Source organism: Pleurodeles waltl, chromosome 6 (genome assembly GCF_031143425.1).
Source record: "Pleurodeles waltl isolate 20211129_DDA chromosome 6, aPleWal1.hap1.20221129, whole genome shotgun sequence".
Taxonomy (NCBI): Eukaryota; Metazoa; Chordata; class Amphibia; order Caudata; family Salamandridae; genus Pleurodeles; species Pleurodeles waltl.
The window spans coordinates 700566848-700591762 of record NC_090445.1 but is presented as its reverse complement, the minus strand read 5'-3'; the positions used below and the strand labels follow the sequence as shown (position 1 = coordinate 700591762).

General features: G+C 50.3%; 1 protein-coding gene across 1 annotated transcript in view; it reads left to right on the top strand.

Annotated features, from left to right (window-relative positions):
- The first annotated feature begins 885 nt into the window (after positions 1-885).
- LOC138301689 (lectin-like) overlaps positions 886-24915 on the top strand; it is a 161948-nt gene continuing 137918 nt past the window's right edge. Inside the window, exon 1 of the mRNA XM_069242205.1 lies at positions 886-988. Coding sequence (XP_069098306.1) covers positions 886-988 — 103 coding nt within the window. The remainder of the gene's footprint in view (positions 989-24915) is intronic.

Sequence of the window (24915 nt, the reverse complement as noted above, 5' to 3'; positions counted from 1 at the left end):
ATAAAATATTCCTTTAAGTAAAGCAGGTTGCATACTAAAAAAAGGATTGCTTTATTTAAAAGCAATCAGAGACATGGTGGTCTGCTGCGCCCAGCAGACCACTATCCCTATGATTTTAGCGTTTCTTAATGGGTTGAAAATTGTGAATTACTTCATAAATATTAATAAGGTAGTTCGATTTGCGGGCTATTAGGAAATGCTAAATGAAACTCCTGGCGGCTCATACATTCAAATAGTGATTACCTAATTGTGATTCACAGAAAATCGCAATTAGGTAATCACTATTCAAAATAATGATATACCTGGCCCCAAATTACATCTTACCCCTGAGATAAGGTCTCAGCTTTTGTACAAATTATCTTCTTGACAGTGCCATAACGAGGTTTACATGGACCCTAATGCAAGTAAGGAAACTGGCCCCAAATCTTTTGATGAACAGTAAAAGACAGCCATAATATGGGTGCAGTAAGCCCATCATGCCACTGCACCAGCTGTATCATTGATAACCGCCTCCCTCTTTAATACCATATATCCAGGACTTGCATGGGCACAAAGGCAGGCATTTTATGCTGTTCTAGACCATGTACCCTTTGACAGTTCAGCTGCCCACCCCCCTTCTTCCAGCATACTTTCCACACCATAAAACGAGTTTTCAATCATAGGACCTCCTCCTGTACCAACTCACTTTATCTCTGACAGGTTCACCCATGGCTATCAGCTTCCCCTCTCAAAAGGCCTTTCACCCTTGTTCAAGCCTCTCCCATTTTAACTAACCCTGCACATCTTTCAGGCCCCTCCCCACTGGGCTGTTTCCCTCTGTCAGATACTTCTCCTAGACACTCCTTTAGAGGGAAGAGCCTCTTGTTTTTATCCTAGGGTATAAATATGAGGCAAGTTCCTCAGCTGCTCCAATCCAAGCTCAGTATGGCAGACTTGCGAGCCTACATACTGGTTCTGCTGGTGATCTCAGGATTGTACCAAGGTTCAGGTAAGGTGCTATGTGAACTGAGGTTTATATATTATTGTTTTGCAACTCCTGTGTCTCGAAATTATATTTTTTTTACCGTTGTCATAAAGTTCAAACCTCATCCATATTGTTGCCATAAGTTGAACAATAAAACTGTGTATACTTCACGTGCAACCATACTGTTGTTTTAGATTTCCAATTTAAACTCTTTCTTAGAGATGGTACACAACAAAAAAGCATGGAGGATTAGAAACCTGCAGTTCTGGGTATTGAGTATATGTCAGAAAGAAGCAGGTTTAGCGAAAGATTAGGAGTAGAATAGTTAGTGGGAATTTGCAACATTCACAGCAGAGTAGGTCTTCATTGAACCAACATACTTGTCAGAGGTTAGTAACTTGATGGGATTTTTAATCCAAAGTTAAAATTAATTAAATTAAGTTTATACATGTATTTAACAAATTTAAATACATTAATCTAACATGAGATTTATTTACTATTTTGTTTTATTTTAAGTTCCTACCGCCATTATTTTCTATGGGAGGGTGTAGCAGTACAAGTGGTTGTCCATGTGTAGTTATGAACATATTCCAGTTGTGAGCTGAAGTACATTTCTTACTGTTTTTGAGCCTGTTTTCTGTAGTAAATTTAGAAGTGCAGTTTTCAAATAGCAAAGGTCTTACTCTTTTGTGGGTGAGTGCATGTTCCTTTGTAAACCCCTCTGTACCCTTCCCTAAATCCTTCCTTACCACTTCTGAAACTCCTTCCATTTCATAGTAAGTATGCCTCTTTTTCCAGCTACTCCTTCTACTTCTTCCTACATTTATTGTTAGGTAATATACTTACACATGTGAGAATCTTCTCATGTGAAAAAGAGGAGAAGGGGAAATGGAGATTTACACTCATACATTTGTGAATTGTATTTGTAGTAAGTAATACTTCTTCTTTACATATTACAAAAATGCAGTACGCGACTCACACCAGTGATCTGAACTTTGCCCTTTGGCTTTCTGGCAAACAGTTCAGTTTTAGTAGCACTTGCAAGATAAAATCAAAATTCAGAATTTTCAGGACCAATCTCATAGCAGTGTTCTAGAGGATGCCTCACAATTCAGCAGGTAAATACTAATACAGGACATTATAATTCTCCAGCCTGGATGACACAAAAGCATTATTAAGTTGCATATTTTGTTAAAAATCAAAAAAGACAGATAATGTGTTCTACCAGTTGAAAGAAAAAGGCTGCACAAGGGAATTTATCTGATCATTCGGAGGTAGCTTAGAATTCAATTTTGTTTCCAGATTCTTGACAAGTTTCCCTGGGGTGGGTCTTTGACCTAATGTAAAGGGCCACAATTTTAGGTTCCATACTGATGTCTGGCCATAGGTAAGAAGGATTTCTCTTTTACTACCATTTAACATAAACTAATTCACTGTAATCCAGAGTTGAATCTTGGGCATGCAATGGTTAGAATTAGCAAATGTTGATACTAGGATCTCTGTCAATGGATTAGAATTTGTGTGTCATCAGCATACATCAATGCTGAAAAGAGGAATGATTCAGTTAGTTGCACAAGTGGTTTCATATATAGATTAAACAGGATTAGCAAGAACACCGATTTATGAAAGACACCGCAGGACAGCTTTGTCTTTTCAGAGACCAAGCTTCCAAGTTTCACATGAGTCTCCCTATCATTCAGAAAGCTGTTGATCAAACTCCAGGCCACCCATCTATCCCCAGTTAATCCGTCCAGTTGAACAGTAACTTGTGGTCTACAGTGTCAAACACAGCCAAAAGATCCTATGAAACCAGTAACGCTGAAATATCTGTGTCTGCAAGCAGCGGAAGGGTATCAAGAATAGCAATCATTACAGTTCCATGCTGTATCCTGAACAAAAGATCATCTGTATCATAGTTCAATACATTTTGGTCTTCTACAACACTGACAAGTTGGTTAAAGTCTACCATTTCAACCATTGTTTCCAAAGAAGGTCACTGTAAGACTATCTAAAGTTGCCTAGAGCATTAAAGCCCGTTGATGGTTCTTTAACAGAGGAAAGATTCCACCTTTTTAAAAATTGTCTAGAACATTTCTAGTGCTCAAAGAGGCATTATTAAAATATTGGAATGTTGAGAGGTCTATGGAGGCAATGAAGTGTCCCAGGGGTAATAATGTCTAGTATATGCCTTTGGTTCCCTGTGTTTCTACCTTTTCTACCCTCAGTGTGTGAAATATTCTAAGCTCTTTATAGCCCTTTTGCCTCAGGCTGTAGTGATCATTAAAGGCTCTCTGCCTTGCTATATAACTTAAGGTTAGGGGGGTCTTTTACAACTGGCATAGCCCTCAGCAGTGGGCTGTATAAAGAACTTTAGATGGGTAACAGTCAGTTAGGGTGATGTTTTTCACGAAGGGATTCTGAGCAACATCAAATAGAGGTTGTATGACAGATCCATGCATGCCAGAACAACGTATGCCTTAACAATGCAGTCGGAACCACAACAGCGTTGTTTCCACGCATGCTTTTACCACTTATGCCTCTACAACAAATTTTGTTGTAAAAGCATGCCTAGTAAAGGCATATGTGGAAATGGTATGCAAAACTACATGTGTGCTTCTGCCATAAAACTCCTCCACCTGCCCTGAGGCCCAAAACTGCCCCCACCTCCATGGCTAAACTACCCTGACCCCCCCACCTGCCAAAACCCTAAAAACAAAAATACCCTGACCCCTTCATCCCTGCTCCATAAGACTAAATTACCCCAACACCCCACCACCCTAGAAAAACTACCAGACCCCTACCCCTAAAAACTAAACTACTCCAAAAAAAACACCTTCCCTGAGCCCTGAAACCTTCCCCCAATAAGTAAACTACCCTAAAATCCCTAAAAAAGCAATCTCGACCCCACCACTGCTGCCCCTAAAAAGTAAATTACCCTGACTCCACCACCCGCCCTGAGCCCTAAAAAAAGTACCCTGACCGCCCATCCCTGACTCTAAAAACTAAACTACCCTGACACCCCACCCTAAGCCCTAAATCCACCCCACCGCTAAAAACTACCCACCAACCCTGACCCAACCCCACTTACCTCACCACGTCCTCTCCTGATCCTTCCTCCTCTTCTCTCCTACCTCCTCCCGCCCTACCTAAAAGATTTCCCTTTGTTCGCAACATGTTGTTAAGGACGTTTCCCTTAAATAGACAATGAGACATAGCTTGAGTTGCCTATGATGTCACTCAGAACCCAAGGTGAAATCATCCCCGTAATTTACTTTTTACCCAACTATAATTTTATGACCTGTATGGTGCCCAAAATCATCTGGCCCTGCTTTCAACTGCTGTGCAAGGGCAGAAGAGTAATGAGGTCCATACATAAAATAGCTTCTCATCCTTGAGATAAGTGGCCAAAATAAATACCCTACTGGCCATATTCCCTTCCCTGCGTTCCTTCATCCTCCTGCAGCTGTGCTTTCTGCTTTCAGACAGTCAGCGCTGCCTTGTCAGGCTCTCATAGAACCCTACCAGTCTGGCCAGGAATAGGAAGGCCTGTGTGATGTAGCAAGAGTGGGTAAAATGTTTTGTTAACAACTTTTGCTAAACCATAGCATCGAGTTACCAGATTTAGAATCTGGTGTAACGATCGAGGTTCTCAGTCAGAGTCATATATATCATATTGAATTATAGATGGGTAGTCAGCAGTTAAGGGGATAGTTTTCATACACACACACGTACCCACCCTCACACACACAGACACACACACACATGCACACACACCTTATATACTTGCCATGTGTGGTAAAGACATAAAGGCACTTCATGGTAAATAGGCTATGTTAGTGAGTTAAAGTGCAATTATAATTGCACCTTTGATTGAATCACAGCAATATATGCCATGGTCTCCCTCAAGCCCATTGAGAACTTAAACACATTTTTACCTGCATTGCAATATAAATATTGTTTACCAGAGCTGTGAAGGAGCCACCATTGGCTGGGGAAGGGCTCATTTGTTTACTTTCCAACTAACCAGACGTACAGATATTTTTACACTAAAGAGTATATCAGACATGTATATATTTTACACTAAAGGGTAATTTCAATGCTCCTTTCACTCAGACTATTTGGACAGGTCACACTCAGATCATGACTGTTGTTTGCTACTGTATTAGTAGCCACATATTCCATAGCAATGCAATTCTAGATGTGTGAAGAATGTGCCCTTCAAGAGTGAAATGAGAACCATCATTAACCCCTTAACTGCTAGACCTTTCCCCCCAGTGGGGAGCCCTTCTTTAGCTATTTGGGGTGGTTTGCGCTTAAGGTTCCATAACTTGTTTTCCACATATGTTATCCATGGTAAATCTGTGTCCAGTTTTTCAAACATCCTGGGAATTGTAAAGGTACCCAGGGTTTGTGGATTCCTCTAGCGGGTCCTGAGAAAATTCTCAGGATACAGCAGAATGTTGAGTTGTTTTTAGAAAAATAGGTAAAGAAAGCTCCACATAAAAGTGTTTGCTTTTTTTCCTAAGAATGGCATTCACAAACGGTTTGCTGTACAGAAGTCGCCATATTCCCAGCTTTTAGGAACTTGCAGAGCTAAATCCAAAAAACATATTTTGTACCACAGTTTTGGCATTTTTCTAACAGGTAGTCTATTTTCCTTATTTTGTTGTGCTAGAAACCTACCTACAATTTATGGTTGAAACCAGTATATAACTCATAGCTGATCCAAAAAGCTATAGATTTCGAAAAAGTAGACAAAATTCCAAATTCAGGAAGGGGTCATATGTGTAGATCTCTCTGGGTTTTGCTATGGAAAATAATTGTTGACATAAAGAATTATTGAAAATAAGAAGGACAAAACAGGCATCTATGATAACATTTTCATCTGTAACTTTTTATCACAATGGCCAATTGACAGAAGCAGTATACCATTACGTCTTCTAGACGCAATGGGGATATACAGAGTTTGTAGGTTCTCCAAGAAACCAAGGTACCAAGAGCCAACAACTGAGCAGCACTGTAAAATGGTATTTCATTGACTACTGAGTATAGACCAATAAGTGAAAAATGGGTATCAAGGAAACATATGTATTTCTGAAATGGGCACAAGATATAGAGTTTAGGAGCAGTTGTGATTTCTACATCTCTGAATTTGTGGGTACCCATACTAGCATATGATTTGAAGTGTATTTTTCAAAATGTCATCTTTCTTATACACTGACTTACATTTGAAAGGCATAAATGCAGTGAAATCCAATAGATAATGACTAAGGGGGTCATTCTGACCCTGGCGGTCGGTCATAAAGCGGCGGCCAACCCGCCAACAGGCTGGCGGTCCAAAAAATGGAATCTGACCCTGGCGGGAACCGCCAACAGAGCCCACCACTTTAACACTCTGACCGCCACGGCGGGGCAGACAAACAGCGCAGCGGTCACCGCCAACAGGCAGGCGGCAGACAATGTACCGCCCACCCTATCACAACTCACCAACCCGCCACCTTTTCCGGGGCGGGAGCACCGCCGATAAAAACACGGCGGAAACAGACTACGAATGGGAAAACGCTCACCTCTATACACTCCACGAGGATGGAGGACAGCATGGAGCCCGAATTGAACATCCTACCTGCTCTCGTCTACCTGCTCATCTACCACGAGTACGAACTCCGGCGCAGATGACAACGGTGAGTACCGCACCTACAACACAGGGGAGGGAGGGAGGAGGAAGGGTTACAGGCACACACATACGCATTACACCCACCCCCCAACTATCTACACACCAATGCAGAGCACCAAGTCAAAGTGACCCCACCCAAACCCCCCGGAATAACGAAAAGATATAATTAAAGTGAGAAACTAAATTTATGTATAAAACAGGTACATTGAAGTCATGGTAAAATAGGAAAATGAATAAAAAAAATCCAAGTGTAAACATTGCGTAACCGATAAATAGAGGCAATAAGTCCAGCACAGTCAATGAAATTTCAACTGTCCGTGGGCCAAAGTGTATCAACACACGGGCAAAGCCCACACAGGAGACCTGAGTCCGTTGGAGAGAACACTGCAGGGGCATCAGATGATGAAACTACAGGCACCTCAGGGGGAAGGGAAGGGGGGGCACCACAGCCACATGAGTCCACGACGCCAGATCCAAGAAGGGGCCGCCATGCCCACTGTTCAGTCCTGGGGAGTGCAAAGCCTCAGTCTCTCAAGTCTCTACAGTGGGTGGCTTGCCCACTGTCATATCCTGGGGAGTGCAAAGCCACAGTCTCTCAAGTCTCACAAGTGGGTGGCTTGCCCACTGTCATATCCTGGGGAGTGCAAAGCCACAGTCTCTCAAGTCTCTACAGTGGGTGGGTTGCCCACTGTCATATCCTGGGGAGTGCAAAGCCACAGTCCATCAAGTGGATAACAGTCTCCACAGGCAATGGAGGAGGCAGGGTGGCCCGAGTGCAGCGTGAACAGTAGCACGACACAGACCCGGCACTGTCATTGGGCCAGCGGTGATTGAGACGGCGGGGCCCAGCGGAGCGGTGCTTGACAGGAAGGGCCCAGCGGAGCGGTGCTTGAGATGAAGGGCCCAGCGGAGCGGTGCTTGAGACGGCGGGGCCCAGCGGAGCGGTGCCTGAGATGAAGGGCCCAGCGGAGCGGTGCTTGACTGGAAGGGCCCAGCGGAGCGGTGCTTGAGATGAAGGGCCCAGCGGAGCGGTGCTTGACAGGAAGGGCCCAGCGGAGCGGTGCTTGACAGGAAGGGCCCAGCGGAGCGGTGCTTGAGACGGCGGGGCCCAGCGGAGCGGTGCTTGAGATGAAGGGCCCAGCGGAGCGGTGCTTGACAGGAAGGGCCCAGCGGAGCGGTGCTTGAGATGAAGGGCCCAGCGGAGCGGTGCTTGAGATGAAGGGCCCAGCGGAGCGGTGCTTGAGACGGCGGGGCCCAGCGGAGCGGTGTTTGAGATGAAGGGCCCAGCGGAGCAGTGCTTGAGATGAAGGGCCCAGCGGAGCGGTGCTTGAGACGGCGGGGCCCAGCGGAGCGGTGCCTGAGATGAAGGGCCCAGCGGAGCGGTGCTTGACAGGAAGGGCCCAGCGGAGCGATGCTTGAGATGAAGGGCCCAGCGGAGCGGTGCTTGACAGGAAGGGCCCAGCGGAGCGGTGCTTGAGATGAAGGGCCCAGTGGAGCGGTGCTTGAGACGGCGGGGCCCAGCGGAGTGGTGCTTGAGATGAAGGGCCCAGCGGAGCGGTGCTTGAGATGAAGGGCCCAGCGGAGCGGTGCTTGAGACGGCGGGGCCCAGCGGAGCGGTGCTTGAGATGAAGGGCCCAGCGGAGCGGTGCTTGAGTTGAAGGGCCCAGCGGAGCGGTGCTTGAGACGGCGGGGCCCAGCGGAGCGGTGCTTGAGATGAAGGGCCCAGCGGAGCAGTGCTTGAGATGAAGGGCCCCTGTTCAGCGGTGCTCCTCCCGGCGGTGCCCTGTTCAGCGGTGCTCCTCCCGGCGGGCCCCTGTTCAGCGGTGCTCCTCCCGGCGGTGCCCTGTTCAGCGGTGCTCCTCCCGGCGGGGCCCTGTTCAGCGGTGCCTTTCTGGACGGCGGGGCCCTGTTCAGCGGTGCCTTTCTGGACGGCGGGGCCCTGTTCAGCAGTGCCTTTCTGGACGGCGGGGCCCTGTTCAGCGGTGCCTTTCTGGACGGCGGGGCCCTGTTCAGCGGTGCCTTTCTGTAAGTCAAGGGAGTCAGCCCTGGCCACGACTCCCTGCTCAGCCGCCCTCCGACCGTGCAGTTGCTGGACCCTTCGGTGACGGTGTCCTGGGCCCTTGTGTGTCCTCCCTCACACCCGGGATGGGGCTTGTGGGGCCCTCCTGGTCCGCGCTCCTGCTGGCTGACTTCTCCGCCCTGCTGCCCTTGCCCTCCTTCGATGTGGCTCTCTGGCCCTTGCCTCCCCTGGATGTTGTGGCAGGTGAAGTGGCAGAACTTTGGTCCTTGGGGGCAGCCGTGTCAGTCGTCCCACGGCGGCCCCTTATTTTACGGGTCCTCTTTCCAGGGGGGGGCTGGCTGTCCCCTTGCTGCTGACCGATGTATCACTGCTGGCAAAGGTGGGACTCCAAAATCCATGCACTACGGTGACCCTTGAAGCCGGGCTGGTGGTGGCTGAGGCGCTCTTGGGACTCTTAGCAGATGGAGGGGGGGGTCAGGTGAGGGAAAGAGGTCAAGAGTGGAGAGGTAAACCTTTTTAGGACCAGGGTAAAGGGTAGGTGTAGTGGTTATGGGAGTGGAGGAAGAGGAGGTGGTTGTAGGAGAGTCAGGTGTGCTGTCCTTGGGTGAAGGTGCATGGGCTGGAGGCTGTCGTTAGGTGGTTGGCTGTTGGGTGGGTGGCTGCCTGCGTTTGTGTGTCTTGGAAGAGGGGGTGACAGACACAGTGGGAGAGGACACAGGGGACGTGTAAATGGCAGTGGGGGTGGTGACTGCACGTGTGCGGACTGTACTGGAGGGTGTGCTGGTGATGGAAGTACTGGCTGTTGGTGGTGTGCATGCAGGTGTGAGTAGAGACGTCACAGGGAGGGAGGAGGGAGACGAGGAGGTGGGGGACACAGAGGTGGTAGTGGCTGTTGGCATGTCTGCATCTGGGTGTTGCTTGGGTGAATGTTTGTGTGATATGTGGTGCTTATGTCTGGATGAGCTGCCCTTGGGTGTTGAGGTGTGTGCAGGCTGGTCTGATGGTGTGGGTGGGATAGGCAGAGGAACAGGAGACAGAGACAGGCTGGAGGCAGTTAGAAGAGGGAGGCTGGAAACAGGGACAATGGCTGCCGTCAGTGCTGAGGCCAGAGCATTGAACGATCGTTGATGGGCAGCCTGACCCGAATGAATGCCCTCCAGGTATGCATTGCTACGATGCACCTCCCTCTCTACCCCCTGGATGGCATTCAAAAGGGTAGACTGCCCAACAATGATGGTCTGTAGGAGGTCAATGATCTCCTCACTGAGGGCAGCAGGGGTAACAGGGGCAGGGCCTGAGGTGCCTGGGGCGAAGGAGACGCCCGCCTTCTTGGGCGAGCGGGCACGGAGCGAAGGCTGAGGGGCTGCTGGGAGGGCAGGGCTGGTGTGCTGGGAGCTCCCATCCGAGGACGTGTCGGTGTCGCTGGTGTCACCACGGCTCCCCGTTGTGAAGCTCCCCTCGCCCTCCGTATCACTGGTGGCCTCGGTGTCTGTGCCATGGCCCACCAGGGCCTTGTGAGTTGCAGCTCCCTCGTGCTCCGGTGCCAATTCTCCTCCGCCTGATGATGCTAATGCACACATGCACAAGAAGATAAAGAAAAAGGGTGGGGGGAGACATAAAAACAGGTTGAGTGCATGCATTGTCAACACCGTTGGCGGAGAGGACCTACACAGGAGCCTCATGCACTAAGCCGCGCAATCGGGGTACACTACTCAGTACTTGTGGCTAGGCCAACAGGTCTAGGGACAACAAACGCGCACATGGGTGATGCAGGACCATGGATAGCTGTACTTGTCACCCTACAGAGGTGGGGGGCGGGGGCACAGGGACATGGCTAAAGCAGAGGACTACACTACAGAAAGCGCCCTGGCCTAATGTCACCCACAGCCCTCTTCCCCCACCCAGGCACCTCCACTGCGCGTAAAGTTAGCTGAATGTGCTGGTACTCCCCCCCTTGTGTCTGCTGTGATGTCCTCACGCGCCCATCCAAATCGGGGTAGGCCACCGCCAGGATCCGGGACATCAGGGGGGTCAGGGTACGACTGGCACCCCTCCTAGGTTGGGAGGCCATCCCCAGCAGTGACTCAGCGGTCTTCCTGGTCCCGCGGCGGATGTCCTCCCACCTCTTGCGGCAGTGGGTGCCCCGTCTGTTGTGGACCCCCAGGTTCCGGACTTCCTTGGCGATGGCACGCCAAATGTCGACTTTCTGATGGGCGCTGACCTATTTGACATGTAAAGGGTGGAAATTGAAATGTCATCAATTTACCGCATGATAGATGCGATTGGCCCCCCCTCCCCAACCTTGCCATGTGGCACATGCTCTCATCTGTCGTGCCTTGCACTCGTCATTGTCTCCCCACCCCACCATCTTACATCCACCATACACAACACAGGCATAGCCCATTCAACGTGCACACAGTGTACTTACCTGTTGGTCTGGAGGACCGTAGAGTCGCGCATACTGGGGCAGGACCCCATCCACAAGTTTCTCCAACTCTTCTGTAGTGAAGGCAGGGGCCCTTTCCCCAGTCGCAGCAGCCATTGTATCTCCCAGACCGAGGTCACAGCAGCACTTGCAGTATAGGTCCTCTCCTGTGGATGATCAGGTCTCGAGTGATTAACCAGATAGAAAATGGCGGTCACGCCCGCGGCGGTGCGTACCGCGACCGCCGGCGCACCTAGTCATTGGCTCGTGAAACCCATAGGGTTCGATGTTAACCAATGCGGCTTGGCGCCGCGGTCTTCGACCGCCTACCGCCACGGTGTGTCACGCCAGCGCATTGACCTCACATCCCACTGTCACACTTCTCAGGTCAGGCAGCCGCCATTTCAAGAGCCCACATGGCCTGATTTCTACTGCGTCACACAGGCCTAGGCCTTGCATTGCCACTCATACAAGCCATTCAATGCATTGAGAATCGTGTACTGTGCAAGCTGTAGTTACGTACCTGTGGGTTGCTTGACTCTGTGCTCCATGTTGTCCTTCCTAGGCACCGTCCGCTGGGACTTGCTAGGAGAAGGATGAATCCTCCGGTGTACCGACCGCTGGTGGACCTGTCGACAATGGAGGAACGTCATATAATACTTCGATACCGACTTGACCGAGCCACTACAGATGAACTGTGTGCCCAGCTGGAGCCAGCACTGATGTCCCCCATCCGCCAACCCACAGGAATTCCCCCTTTGGTGCAGGTTCTGTCAGTCCTCCATTTTTTGGCAAGTGTGTCTTTTCAGACAACAGTGGCCATGTCATCAGGGATGTCTCAGCCTATGTTTTCTAAGATTTTGTCCAGAGTGTTGTCTGCCCTGACGAAATACATGCGGAGCTCCATTATTTTCCCTGAGGAGGGTGATTTGGCCACTGTGAAGGGTGATTTCTATGCCCTTGGACATATCCCCAACATCATTGGAGCCATTGATGGGACACATGTGGCCTTAGTACCCCCAAAAGACGATGAGCAGGTGTACAGAAACAGGAAAAGTTACCATTCGATGAATGTCCAGGTGGTCTGTTTGGCTGACCAGTACATCTCCCATGTAAATGCCAAGTTCCCTGGGTCAGTGCATGACGCGTATGTTATGCGAAATAGCAGCATCCCTTATGTGATGGAACAGCTACAGAGACACCGTGTGTGGCTAATTGGTGACTCTGGTTATCCCACCCTGCTGTGGCTACTGACCCCAGTGAGGAATCCCCGGACCAGGGCAGAGGAACGGTACAATGAGGCCATGGGCGATCTAGGAGGATCATAGAAAGGACCTTCGGCCTCCTGAAGGCCAGGTTTAGGTGCCTGCATATGACAGGGGGATCCCTAATGTACTCACCCAAGAAGGTGTGCCAGATCATCGTGGCCTGCTGTATGCTTCACAATCTTGCATTGCGACGCCAGGTGCCTTTTCTGCAGGAGGATGGTCCAGATGGTGGTGTCGTAGCAGCTGTGGAGCCTGTGGAGAGTGAAGAGGAGGAAGACGACGGGGACGACACGGACAACAGGGACACAGTCATACAACAGTATTTTCAGTAGCACCCAGGTAAGAATCCCCCACGCCATTTTACATTTACTTCTGGCCTCCTGCATCTCTACTTTCTGTGTTTCCCCCCATTTCCTTTCAACTGAATTGTCCTCCCCCCACTGTTGCACTGCAGCCCTCCCAGTTGCCCTGTTTCCCCGGGCCTCTGTTCCCTGGCCGGTGTGCCCACTACCACTGCCCCCAGGTCCCTGTTGTTGTTTGGGTGTTGGGTCAGCCTGGGTGCCCTGTAGTGGCGGACACACCGCTGATTGACCTGTCCTGGAGACAGAGGCATGGGCCCGCTGGGTGGGAGCTGTGCTGATATTCCCAGAGGGGGTTAGGTCTGCTGTGGCCTGTGTCTGTGTGTGGGGAACCGACTGTCCAGAGGTCCCCGATGGTCTGGGCTGGTCATCAGGTTCCAGGTCGACAGAGCTGCTGTCCTCACTGGGGGCCTGTTCTGGGGGTGGGATGGACATATTTGGACCCTCCTGGCCGGTGTGTTGGCGTTCGGGCCCTGCAGGGGTGAAAGAGTATGGTTATTGCTTCTGTGTGTTCCATGGCGTGCGATTTGTGGGTGCCCTTGTCCCCCAGTGCTGGCATTCCCTTGTGGCAGGAGTTGTGAGGGTGGTTTGTGGGGGGGATGGGTATGTGCAGTGGTCATGCATAGGTGATGGGTGTCCATGGTTTGTGTTGGCATTCAGGGTTTGGTTTTGGGTTGGGTGGGTTGTGCTGGTGAGACATTGTCAGGGAGGATGTGTGCTGGGGGTTTGGGGGTGAGGGTGGGGGTGTGGGTTGGCATGCTGGTGGTTGGGGGGGGGAGTAGTTGAGACTAGACTTACCAGAGTCCATTCCTCCGCCTACTCCAGCGAGGCCCGCAGGATGCAGGATGTTAAGGACCTCTTGCTCCCATGCTGTGAATTCGGGAGGGGTGGGTGGTGGTCCGCCGCCAGTCTTCTACACAGCGATGTTGTGTCTTGAGACCATCGACCGTACCTTCCCCCGTAGGTCGTTCCAGCGCTTTCGGATGTCTTCCCGGTTTCTGGGATGCTGTCCCACGGCGTTTACCCTGTCGACGATCCGCTGCCATAGCTCCGCCTTCCTGGCTATTGTGGTGTGTTGCACCTGTGTGCCGAAGAGCTGGGGCTCTACCCTTATGATTTCCTCCACCATGACCCTGAGTTCTTGGTCCGAAAACCTGGGGTGTCTTTGGGGTGCTATGGGGTGGTGTAGATGAGGTGTAGGGTGGTGTTTGTGGTGATGTGAGTGGTGGTGTGTGGTGATGTGTGCGTAGATGTGGTGTGGTTGATGATGTTGGGTTCCTGTGTGTGTTGGGGTTTTCGATTGCTGTTCTCTCTCTCTTTCTCTCTCTATCTCTCTCTCTCGCCTTCTCTCCGATTTCCAACTAGTGGGGGTTTGTGGGTGATGTGGGTGTGTGTTTTATAGTTGCTTGGATGTGTGGGGGTGGTGTTTGTATTTGTATCAGGTGTGTGTATTTCAAATTGTCCAATGTGGCTGGGTTTTGGAGCTGGGTGTGTATTTTGACCGCGGCGGTGTGTACCGCCAATGGAATACCGCGGCTGAATGACCGCCGCGTGGATTCGTGGGTCGTAATGGCATGGGCGTGTTTGTGTTGGCGTGGCGGTGGAGGTTTGGTCATCTCCAGTTTATCGCTGCCCGCTGATGAGGCGGCCTTCCGTGGATGTCGGGTTTTTGGCGGCTTGGCAGTTGTGGGTCAGAATGACCGTGGCGGTTTACCGCGGCCGCGGCGGTAGAATGGCGGTCTTCTGACCGGCGGTAAGAGCCTTTTACCGCCGAGGTCAGAATGACCCCCTAAGTTTCTACTGGGGGTGAGTGTTTTAAAAGTTTTTTAAAAGTGTTTTAAAAGTTTCAGCTCTCCGTCCATCATCTTGTTGTGTTTCTATATTCACCCTAAGTGGCATGAGTATGCCCAAACGTGGGTCCCTTGCTCACTGTACCACTGGATTCAAGCTAGCCTGGTTGATGACGGGTAATACCACGAAACCGGTCCCAGATGCTTGTTTCTGGTTCAGGGAGGACCAGGCCTGGCAGTTCGGGTTAGACTGTTCCCAAGGGGACAGAGTCAAGACTGATATTCATATGGCTGGGTCCAAACTGGGGTGGCATGGTGAGAAAAAGAACAGTAGACTTAATGCAGATCCGTGACTGGGGGTGAGTGTTTGAAATGTTTCAGCACCCCTTCCATCATTGTGTTGTGTTGCTACCATTCTATGTTCCCACAATTCCACAATAAAAATGGTACCTCACTTGTGTGGATAGTCCACATGCCTGTGACAAGAAAGAGCTCAAAATGCAGCATGGATAGAACACATTTCTCCACTTAAAATTGACCCTTTTTTCCCAATGTTTAAAATGTTTCAGCACCCTGTCCATCATCTTGTTGTGTTGATACCATTCTATGCTCCCACAAATCTCACAATAAAAATGGTACCTCACTTGTGTGGATAGTCCAAGTGCCTGTGACAGGAAACAGCACAAAATGCAGCATGTATGCAGCACATTTTTCCATTCTAAAACTGACCCTTTTTCCCCATCTTGGGTAGCTTGAGATATCCAAAGTAGGCTGACTTGCAAAGACCACACCATGGCCCATATTTATACTTTTTTAGAGCCGCATTTGCGTCGCTTTTTGATGCAAAAACGGCGCAATCTTGCAAAATACAATTGGATTTTGCAAGCTTGCACCGTTTCTGCGTCAAGTGGAAAACAAGTTATGGAACCTTAAGCGCAAACCACCCCAAATAGCTAAAGAAGGGCTCCCCACTGGGGGGATATAAATATGGGCCCATGTTTTTTATCTAGAATTCCTTGAAAACCTCAAACTTTTACTAACAAAACACATTTTACTCATATTTCTGTGACGGAAAGTTCTGGAATCTGCAGGAAGCCACAAACTTTCTTTCCCCTGGCTTTCTCCTAGGTCTCCCGATAAAAATGATACCTCACTTGTGTGAGTAGGCCTAGCACCTTCCACAGGCAAAGCCCAAAAAGCAACATGGATGTAGTGCATTTTTCCAACGAAACAGGCCCTTTTTTCCATTGTGGGTAGCTCGAGGTTTTAGACCCGAGCTCAGCCGGCACCTACGGAAACCAAGACAACCTGAAAATTTTTGAAAATTAGCCACCTAAGGGTATCCAAGGTGGGCTGACATGCGAGGGTCACACCACGTCTTTGACCCAGATTCCCTAGCAAATCTCAAACTTTGACTTTACAAACATATTTTCCTGACGTTTCTGTGATGAAAAGTTCGGGACTCTGAGGGGATCATCCAACTTCTTTCCACCTGGCATTCCCACAGGCCTCCCGGCCTTTTGTGGGTAGGCCTAGTGCCCGCACCAGGCGAAGGTACCAAAACGTATTGTGGCGATACTGATAGCTAAGGTGGCTATAACTATAATTGGGGACCATTTAGGGAAACCTAACAAACCAAGACATTTCTGAAAAGTACACATAAAGGTGAGTCCAGGGAGGTATTGCTTGTGTGGATCCCCCAATGTTTTCTTACCCAGAATTTCCTGCAAAGGAGAAACATTGAATAAAAACACTAAGGCCCTAATTATGAGTTTGGCGGGCGGTGGAGGCCCCTCGCAAAACTAATCCCGCTGGCCCTAATTTGTGTTCCCCGCTGGGCCGGCGAGCAGAAACAGTGTTTCCGCCCACTGTCCCACCAGGGAACAGGGCCTTAACATTGCAGCCGGCTCCTAGTGGAGCCGGCGGCAATGAGATGGTGCAGCGGGTGCAGCAGCACCCATTGCACATTCCACTGCCCGTAATTCAGGAAGTGGAATGCACGACAGGGCTGTGCATGGGTGCCCCTGCACTGCCCATGCCAAGTGCATGGGCAGTTCAGTGGACTCCCGGGGCTCCCCGAGTCCCCAATTCTGCCAGCGTTTCCATGGAGGTGTAAATCACCATGGACAGGCTGGCGGATGGGGGACTCGTTATCCCCAAGGCAGCCTACTTGCAGCGCTGTACTGACAGATTACAACCGCCGGGAACACTAAGCTACAGGCTGGCAGCAGCCTTGCAGTATCGGCGGTGGGACCGTGGTGGCTCTGCCACTGTCATAATGTGGTGGTCGGACCGCCATGACCGCAGCGGTCCGATCGCCACCGTGACCATAGTGATCCGGTGACCGCCAGAGTCATAATCAGGACCTAAGTTTTCATGCATTTCTATGACGTAATCTACAGGATATGTGTAGGAAAGTAGCCTCTTTCTAGCTTGGTTACCCACACATTTGGCATGTTTGTCAGTGTGTTAGACTGTGTCTACTGGGATGCAGCTAATCAGGAGCCCAGTGGTTACGCTCTCTCCCTTAAATTATGGTTGTTGCATACTGGTAACCCAGTATTTCATCCACAACTGGCATACTGGTGCTCCCTTATAAGTCCCTAGTATATGGTACTAGGTAACCAGGGCATTTGGGTTCAAGGGGATCCCTGTGTGCTGCTGTAGGAGGCTGGCCTAGCTTATAGTGGGTACCTGATGGTACTTACACCTTGTGCCAGGTCCAGTTATCCCTTATTAGTCGATTAGTAGTGTTCTAGCAGCTCAGGTTGATAGAGGTAGCTATAGCAGAGCAGCTTAGGCTGAACTAGGAGACATGCAAAGCTCCTACTATACCACTTACATCATATAGCATTATATCATAAGAATCACAATACTCAGAGTTACTAAAAATAAAGGTACTTTATTTCAGTGACAATGTGCCAAAATATCTCAGAGGATATACTCCCTTAGGAGGTAAGTAAAATACACAAAATATACACACAGACCAAAAACAGGTAAGTAAACAGAAAAGTAGTGCAAACACTGTAGAATACAATAGGATGAAATAGGCCTAGGGGCAAAACAAACCACATACTAAGAAAGTGGAATGTGGACCCCAGGCCTAGTGTAGTGTGTTGAGGGTCACTGGGAGTGTAAGAAAACATTAAGGGTGTCCAAGATACCCCACCCGAGACCCTGAAAAGTAGGAGTAAAGTGACCCTACTTCCCCAGAAACACACTAAAGTTGTGATAGGAGATTCTGCAAAGACCACAACTGACTGCAAAGCACTGAAGACGAAAGTGTCCATGGGGGGCAGGATCCCACTAAAACCCGGATGAAGATGCAAAATGGCTGCCTCTGGGTGGAAGAAGCTGAAGATTCTGCAACAACGGAAGATACCAGGAACTTCTCCTTTGCACAGATGATGTCCCATGGCATCCTGGAAGATGCAGAGGTGTTTTCACGCAGAAAGACCGCAAACAAGCCTTGCTAGCAGCAAAGGTCACGGTTAAAGAAAAAGGGTACTGCCCGGGCCCAGGAAAGACCAGGAGGTTGCCACTTGGATGACAAGACAGAGGAGGCACTTGGCAATAGAGAGAGCCCATGCAGAAGCAGGCAGCACCCGCAGACCGACTTGAACATGGGTTAAAAAAAACTGAGCATGGCGGTCGTCTTAACACTACAAAAGAGGGTCCCATAAAGCCGGTGGTCAACTCAGCAAGTTGAGCAATGCAGGACAGATTGCTAGGGACCTCGGCTATGCTGTGCAGGAAGGATTCCTTGCAAAAGTGCACAGAAGCCCTAGCCACTACAGTTCACACAGTACAAAGGATTACTGTCTGGCATAGGGAGGCAAGGACTTACCTACACCAAATTTGGGCAGATGGACCACTGGACTGTCACGGTCACTTGGATACAGTTCCTGTGTTCCAGGGACCATGCTCGTCACGATGAGAGGAGACCCAGAGGACCGGTGAAGCAGAAGTTTGGTCCTGCGTTAGCAGGAGGAAGATTCCGTCGACCCAAGGGAGATTACTTCTTGGCTTCAAGTGCAGGGTGAAGACAGACAGCCCCCATAGCATGCACCTCCAGGAAACGGTCGAGAAAGCCAGCAGGATTAGGCGCTACAATGTCGCTGGTAGTCTTATTGCTACTTTGTTGCAGTTTTGCAGGCGTCCTGGAGCAGTCAGCGGTCGATCCTTGGCAGAAGTTGAAGAGGGAGATGCAGAGGAACTCTGGTGAGCTCTTGCATTCGTTATCTGATGAGAAGCCCACAGGAGATACCCTAAATAGCGCTCAGAGGCGGATTGGGCACCTAGTCAGGTAAGCACCTATCAGGAGGGGTCTCTGACATCACTTGCTGGCACTGGCCACTCAGAGGCTTCCATTGTGCCCTCACACCTCTGCATTCAAGATGGCAGAGGTCTGGGACACACTGGAGGAGCTCTGGACACCACCCCTAGGATGGTGATGGACAGGGGAGTGGTCACTCCCCTTTCCTTTGTCCAGTTTCACACCAGAGCAGGAGCAGGGGGATCCCTGAACCGGTGTAGACTGGTTTATGCAAGGAGGGCACCATTTGTGTCCTTCAAAGCATTTCCAGAGGCCTGGAGAGGCTACTCCTCTCAGGCCCTTAACACCTATTTCCAAAGGGAGAGGTTGTAACACCCTCTCTCAGAGGAAATCCTTTGTTCTGCCTTCCTGGGACTGGGCTGCCCAGACCCCAGAATGGCAGAAGCATGTATGTGGGTTGGCAGCAGCAGTAGCTGCAGTGAAAACCCCAGAGAGCTGGTTTGGCAGTACCCAGGGTCCATGCTGGAGTCCCGGGGATGCCTGGGATTGGCACCCCAATACCAGATTTGGCATGGGGGGGTCAATTCCATGATCTTAGACATGTTACATGGCCATATTCAGTGTTACCAATGTGAAGCTACATAGAGATATTGACCTATATGTAGTACACACGTGTAATGGTGTCCTTGCAATCACAAAGTCCGGGGAAATTGCCCTGAACTATGTGGGGGTACCTTGGTTAGTGCAAGGGTGCCGTCACACTTAGTAACTTTGCACCTAACCTTCACCAAGTGAGGGTTAGACATATAGGTGACTTATAAGTTACTTAAGTGTAGTGTAAAATGGCTGTGAAATAACGTGGACATTATTTCACTCAGGCTGCAGTGGCAGACCTGTGTAATATTGGTCTGAGCTCCATATGGGAGGCAAAAGAAATGCTTCAGCCCATAGGGATACCCTGGTACCTATATACCATGGGTACCTAGGTACCATATACTAGGGAATTATAAGGGTGTTCCAGTGTGCCACATTCAGGCTACAACTATGAGCACTGGGGTCTTGGCTAGCAGGATCCCAGTGAGACAGGCAAAAACAAACTGACACACAAGTAAAAAATGGGAGTAACATGCCAGGCAAGATGGTACTTTCCTACAGCTGCAGCATATAATTTGCCACCCAAAGGGAGCCCATGCAAAGATTCTACAGGACTGCCATTGCAGCCTGTGTGAAAAGGACCATGCACCCTTTCACTGCCATTTACACTGCACCAGGTCACTTATACGTCACCCCTATAGCAGGCCCTCCCGTCTCCATGAGGGTAGGGTGCAGTGTACCTGTGTGTGAGGGCACCCTTGCACTAGCAAAGGTGCCCCCACGATCTCCAGGACCATTTTCCCAGACTTTGTGAATGGGGGGATGTCACTACCTATGTCCAGCTACATAATGGTAACTCCGAACATAGGCATGTTTGGTATAAAACATGTTGGTATCCTAATCCAAGTCTTTTGCAAGCATTGGTTGTATCATTCCATGCACTCTGGGAGCTCCTTATAGGACCCTAGTATTTCCATTCCAGCCTTCTGAGGTTTTCCAGGCAGCCCCTGCTTCTGCCACCTCTCAGACAGGTTTCTACCCTCCTGTTGCCTGAGCAGCTCAAGCCCAGGAAGCCAGAACAAAGGATTTTCCTTGGGCGAGGGGTGTTACACCCTCTCCCTTTGGAAATAGGTGTTACAGGCTTGGGAGTGGTAGCCTCCCCAAGCCATTGGAAATGTTTTGAAAGGCACCTTTCGTGCCCTCCTTGCATAACCTTGTCTACACCAGTTCAGGGACCCCCAGTTCCTGCTGTGACGTGAAACTGGACAAATGAAAGGGTAGTGATCACTTCCCTGTCCATCACCACCCCAGGGGTGGTGCTTAGAGCCCCTACAGAGTGTTCCTGCGTTTTGCCATCTTGGATTCTAAGTTGGCAGGGGACTCTGGGAGTATCTTAGTGGCCAGTGCCAGCAGGTGACATCAGATACCTCCCCTGATAGGTGCTTACCTGTTTAGCAGACCAGTCCCCCTTTCAGGGCTATTTAGGGTCTCTCCCTTGGGTGGTTCTTCAGATTCAGATTGCAAGACTCCAGCAGGAATCCTCTGCATCCTTTACTTCACCTTCTCACCGAAGAAACTGCATCAACCTCCAGGAACTCTACAAACTGCAACAAAGAAGCAAAGACGACTTCTGCAACATTGTATCTTTAGCTCCTGCCAGCAAGTGCAACTGTTTTCGGGTAATGCATCCTCAGAGTACAGCCTGTCTTTAGCCAGCACCAGAAGAGTGAAGGAATCTGCCTTGCAGTGAAGGAGTCACTCCCCTGCTTCAGAACTGCATCGACGACTGGCAGCATGGGTCCCCTCTCCTGACAAGTTGCGTTGATTCTGCATTAAGGGTGGTTGACTGATGTGGTTGCGAAGGTCCTGACGTCTTACTGTCCAACTTTGGTGGAGGTAGGATTTTGACTCCCCACGCAAGACTCTACCCATTTGTACCATATGCTTTGCAGTTCCTGAAGCTTGTTGGCATCCTTCCATTAAGTTCTTCAAGCACCGTACAGCTCCAGCCCCCTGAACTCTATCCTGCAACGTATATCTTCCTGAGTGGTTTTTCCAGCAGCATGGGATCCTTTGTTGTAGTGCGACAAGGGCCTCCTTTCGCACCTCCTTTGTTCCCATGCTGTGGGACGCCTGTGTGCACTGCCAAGTCTGCTGTGGGCTCTCTGAGTTGCTGAGAGCCCCCTTTGTCTCCCCATCCTGGGTAGAGTCCACCTTGTCCGTCCTGATCCCGGGCAGCGACATTTTCCACTAACCGCAAGTTTTGCATGTGTCCAGTTTTGTTGGCGGACTCCAGCAACGTAAACCAGACTGCAATCCTCCAATCGGTGTGGGACATCATCTGCATCAACCAGGAGCCTGCATCCATCTTCTTGGGTGCAGTACTTACTGTTCTTCTTTACTGGTGGTTCTTCTTTTGCACCTTCATCAGGTTTAACAGGGGCTCCTGTTCTCCCTGGACTCTTCTGTGCTTTTGGACTTGGTTCCCTTCTTCCACAGGTCTTCAGGTCCAGGAATCTATAGTTGGTGTCTTGCAGTCTCTTCTGGTTCTTGCATAATCTTCTTTCTCTTGTTTCTGTGTGCTCTGGAAAAGTTCCTTTATTTTACTCCCACATTCCTGGGTTCTGGGGTGGGTTCTAGTACTTACCTTTGGTGTTTTCTAGCACTCCCAGCGACCCTCTACACACTACACTTGCCTAGGTGTGACACCGACATTCGCATTGCACTTTCTTAGTATATGGTTTGTGTTCCCCCAGGCCCTTTTGTACCTATTGTGATTTTCTAACTATTTGTACACCTTTTTTTGCATACTAGTGTATATGATTTGTGTATTACTAACCTCCTAAGGGAATTTAGTCTCTATGGTAATTCTGGTATTTGTGTCACCAAAATAAAAGTACCTTTATTTTTGTAACACTTAGGCCCTCATTTCGACCCTGGCGGTGGGTGAGAAAGTGACGGTAATACCGCCAACAGGCTGGCGGTAAGTGCCACCAAATTATGACCATGGGGGTGATATCTCGGATAGACAGCCAATGTACCACACCAACCACCAGAGCAGAAGCAACAGCCATCACGGCGGTAGCCACCAAGAGCCAGGCGGAAGTCAAAGTTCCGCCTACCATATTAAGACCCTGTAAACCGCCACCTTTTCCGGGGCAGTACAGACACCAACAAAAGCCTGGTGGAAACATAGCACAGCAGTGAAAGGATTCACCACTGGAGACACAGGGAAGAGCCACGCTGCCATGGAACCCAACCTGCAAGTTTTCCTGATGATCTTCCATGTTATGCTCCACTTGGAACACCAACGCCAACGAAGACAACGACGGTGAGTACAGCCGCCTAGCACACAAAGGAGGGTGGGAGGAAAACGAGAGTGACAAACAAACGCACAACACACACCATTCACACACACACACAACATAGACACAACTAGCTGCAGAAGAAAAACAATTTGACCCCGTAAATCGGCAGAATAATTCAAGGACAACAGGAATTGACGAAAGTGATTGTAATCAGTTCTACATCAAAATGAATAATCCGATTTGGCTATAAAACAAATATGTGCACTTGTAAAAAAGGGACACTGCCCAGTCCAAAGTTCAAAGGGCCCACATGGCAACAGGCACAGTCGAAGGCCCAACTCGAATCCTGAGCACATCTGGATAGAACACTGCAGGGGCATCCGTTTGCAAATAGACACGCACCTCAGAGGGGGGGGGCACCTCAGCTGGATGCAGGAACAAGCCCACTGGTTCTGGAGTGGGCAACTTGTCCATTGCTTTGTCCTGGGGAGTGCAAGGCCACAGTTTCTCAGGTGGGTGAATATCCCACTGGTTCGAGAGGGGGCAACATGCCCATTGCTTTGTCCTGGGCAGTGCAAGGCCATAGTTTCTCTAGTGGTTGACTTGCTCACTGGTTCTGAGGGGGCAACATGCCCATTGCTCTTTGTCCTTGGGAGTGCAAGGCTACAGTCGTCCAGGTGGGTGACTTGCCCACTGCTTCTGGAAAGGGTGACATGCCCATTGCTCTTTGTCCTGGGGGTGCAAGGCCACAGTCTCTCAGGTGGGTGAATATCCCACTGTTTCGGGAGGGGGCAACATGCCCATTGCTTTGTCCTGGGGAGTGCAAGGCCATAGTTTCTCTAGTGGTTGACTTGCCCACTGGTCCTGAGGGGGCAACATGCCCATTGTTCTTTGTCCTGGGGAGTGCAAGGCCACAGTCTCGCAAGTGGGTGACTTGCCCACTGGTTCTGGACGGGGCAACATGCCCTTTGCTCTGACCTGGGGAGTGCAAGGCCACAGTCTTCCAGGTGGGTGACTTGCCCCACTGGTTCTGGAGGGGGCAACATGCCCATTGCTCTGACTTGGGGAGTGCAAGCCCACAGTCTCGCAAGTGGATGACTTGCCCACTGGTTCGGGAGGGGGCAACATGCCCATTGCTCTGACCTGGGGAGTACAAGGCCACAGTCTTCCAGGTGGGTGACTTGCCCACTGGTTCTGAGGGGGCAACATGCCCATTGTTCTTTGTCCTGGGGAGTGCAAGGCCACAGTCTCGCAAGTGGGTGACTTGCCCACTGGTTCTGGAGGGGGCAACAGGCCCATTGCTCTGACCTGGGTAGTGCAAGGCCACAGTCTTCCAGGTGGGTGACTTTCCCCACTGGTTCTGGAGGGGGCAACATGCCCATTGCTTTGTCCTGGGGAGTGCAAGCCACAGTCTCTCAAGTGGGTGACTTCCCCACTGGTTCTGGAGGGGGAAACATACCCATTGCTCTGTCCTGGGGAGAGCTAGGCCACAGTCTCCCAGGTGGGTGAATATCCCACTGGTTCTGGAGGGTGCAACATGCCCATTGCTCTTTGTCCTGGGGAGTGCAAGGCCACAGTCTCTCAAGTGGGTGTCTTTCCCACTGGTTCTGGAGGGGGCAACATGCCCATTGTTCTTTGTCCTGGGGAGTGCAAGGCCACAGTCTCTCGAGTGGGTGACTTGCCTACTGGTTCTGGAGGGGGCAACATGCCCATTGCTTTGTCCTGGGGAGTGCAAGGCCACAGTCTCTTAAATGGGTGACTTGCCCACTGGTTCTGGAGGGGCCAACATGCCCATTGCTCTGTCCTGTGGAGGGTAAGGCCACAGTCTCTCAGGTGAGAGAATACCCCAATGGTTCTGGAGGGGGCAATATGCCCATTCCTCTCTTCCTGGGGAGTGCAAGGCCACAGTCTTTCGAGTGGCTGTCTTTCCCACTGGTTCTGGAGGGGGCAACATTCCCATTGCTTTATGTCCTGGGGAGTGCAAGGCCACAGTCTCTCGAGTGGGTCACTTGCCTACTGGTTCTAGAGGGGGCAGCCCTCACAGTAGCCCCTGGAGTGGGGACTACATGGTGTCCACCGGCTCTGATGGCTGCATGCTGGTGGTGGTTGGGGAGGCTCCTGGGCAGCCCCATCACTCACTGATGGCTGCATATTGGTGGTGGTTGGGAGAGGCTCGTGGGCAGGCCCTGCCTTCACTGATGACAGCACATACACGGCTAGTGGTTGGGGCCCCGAGA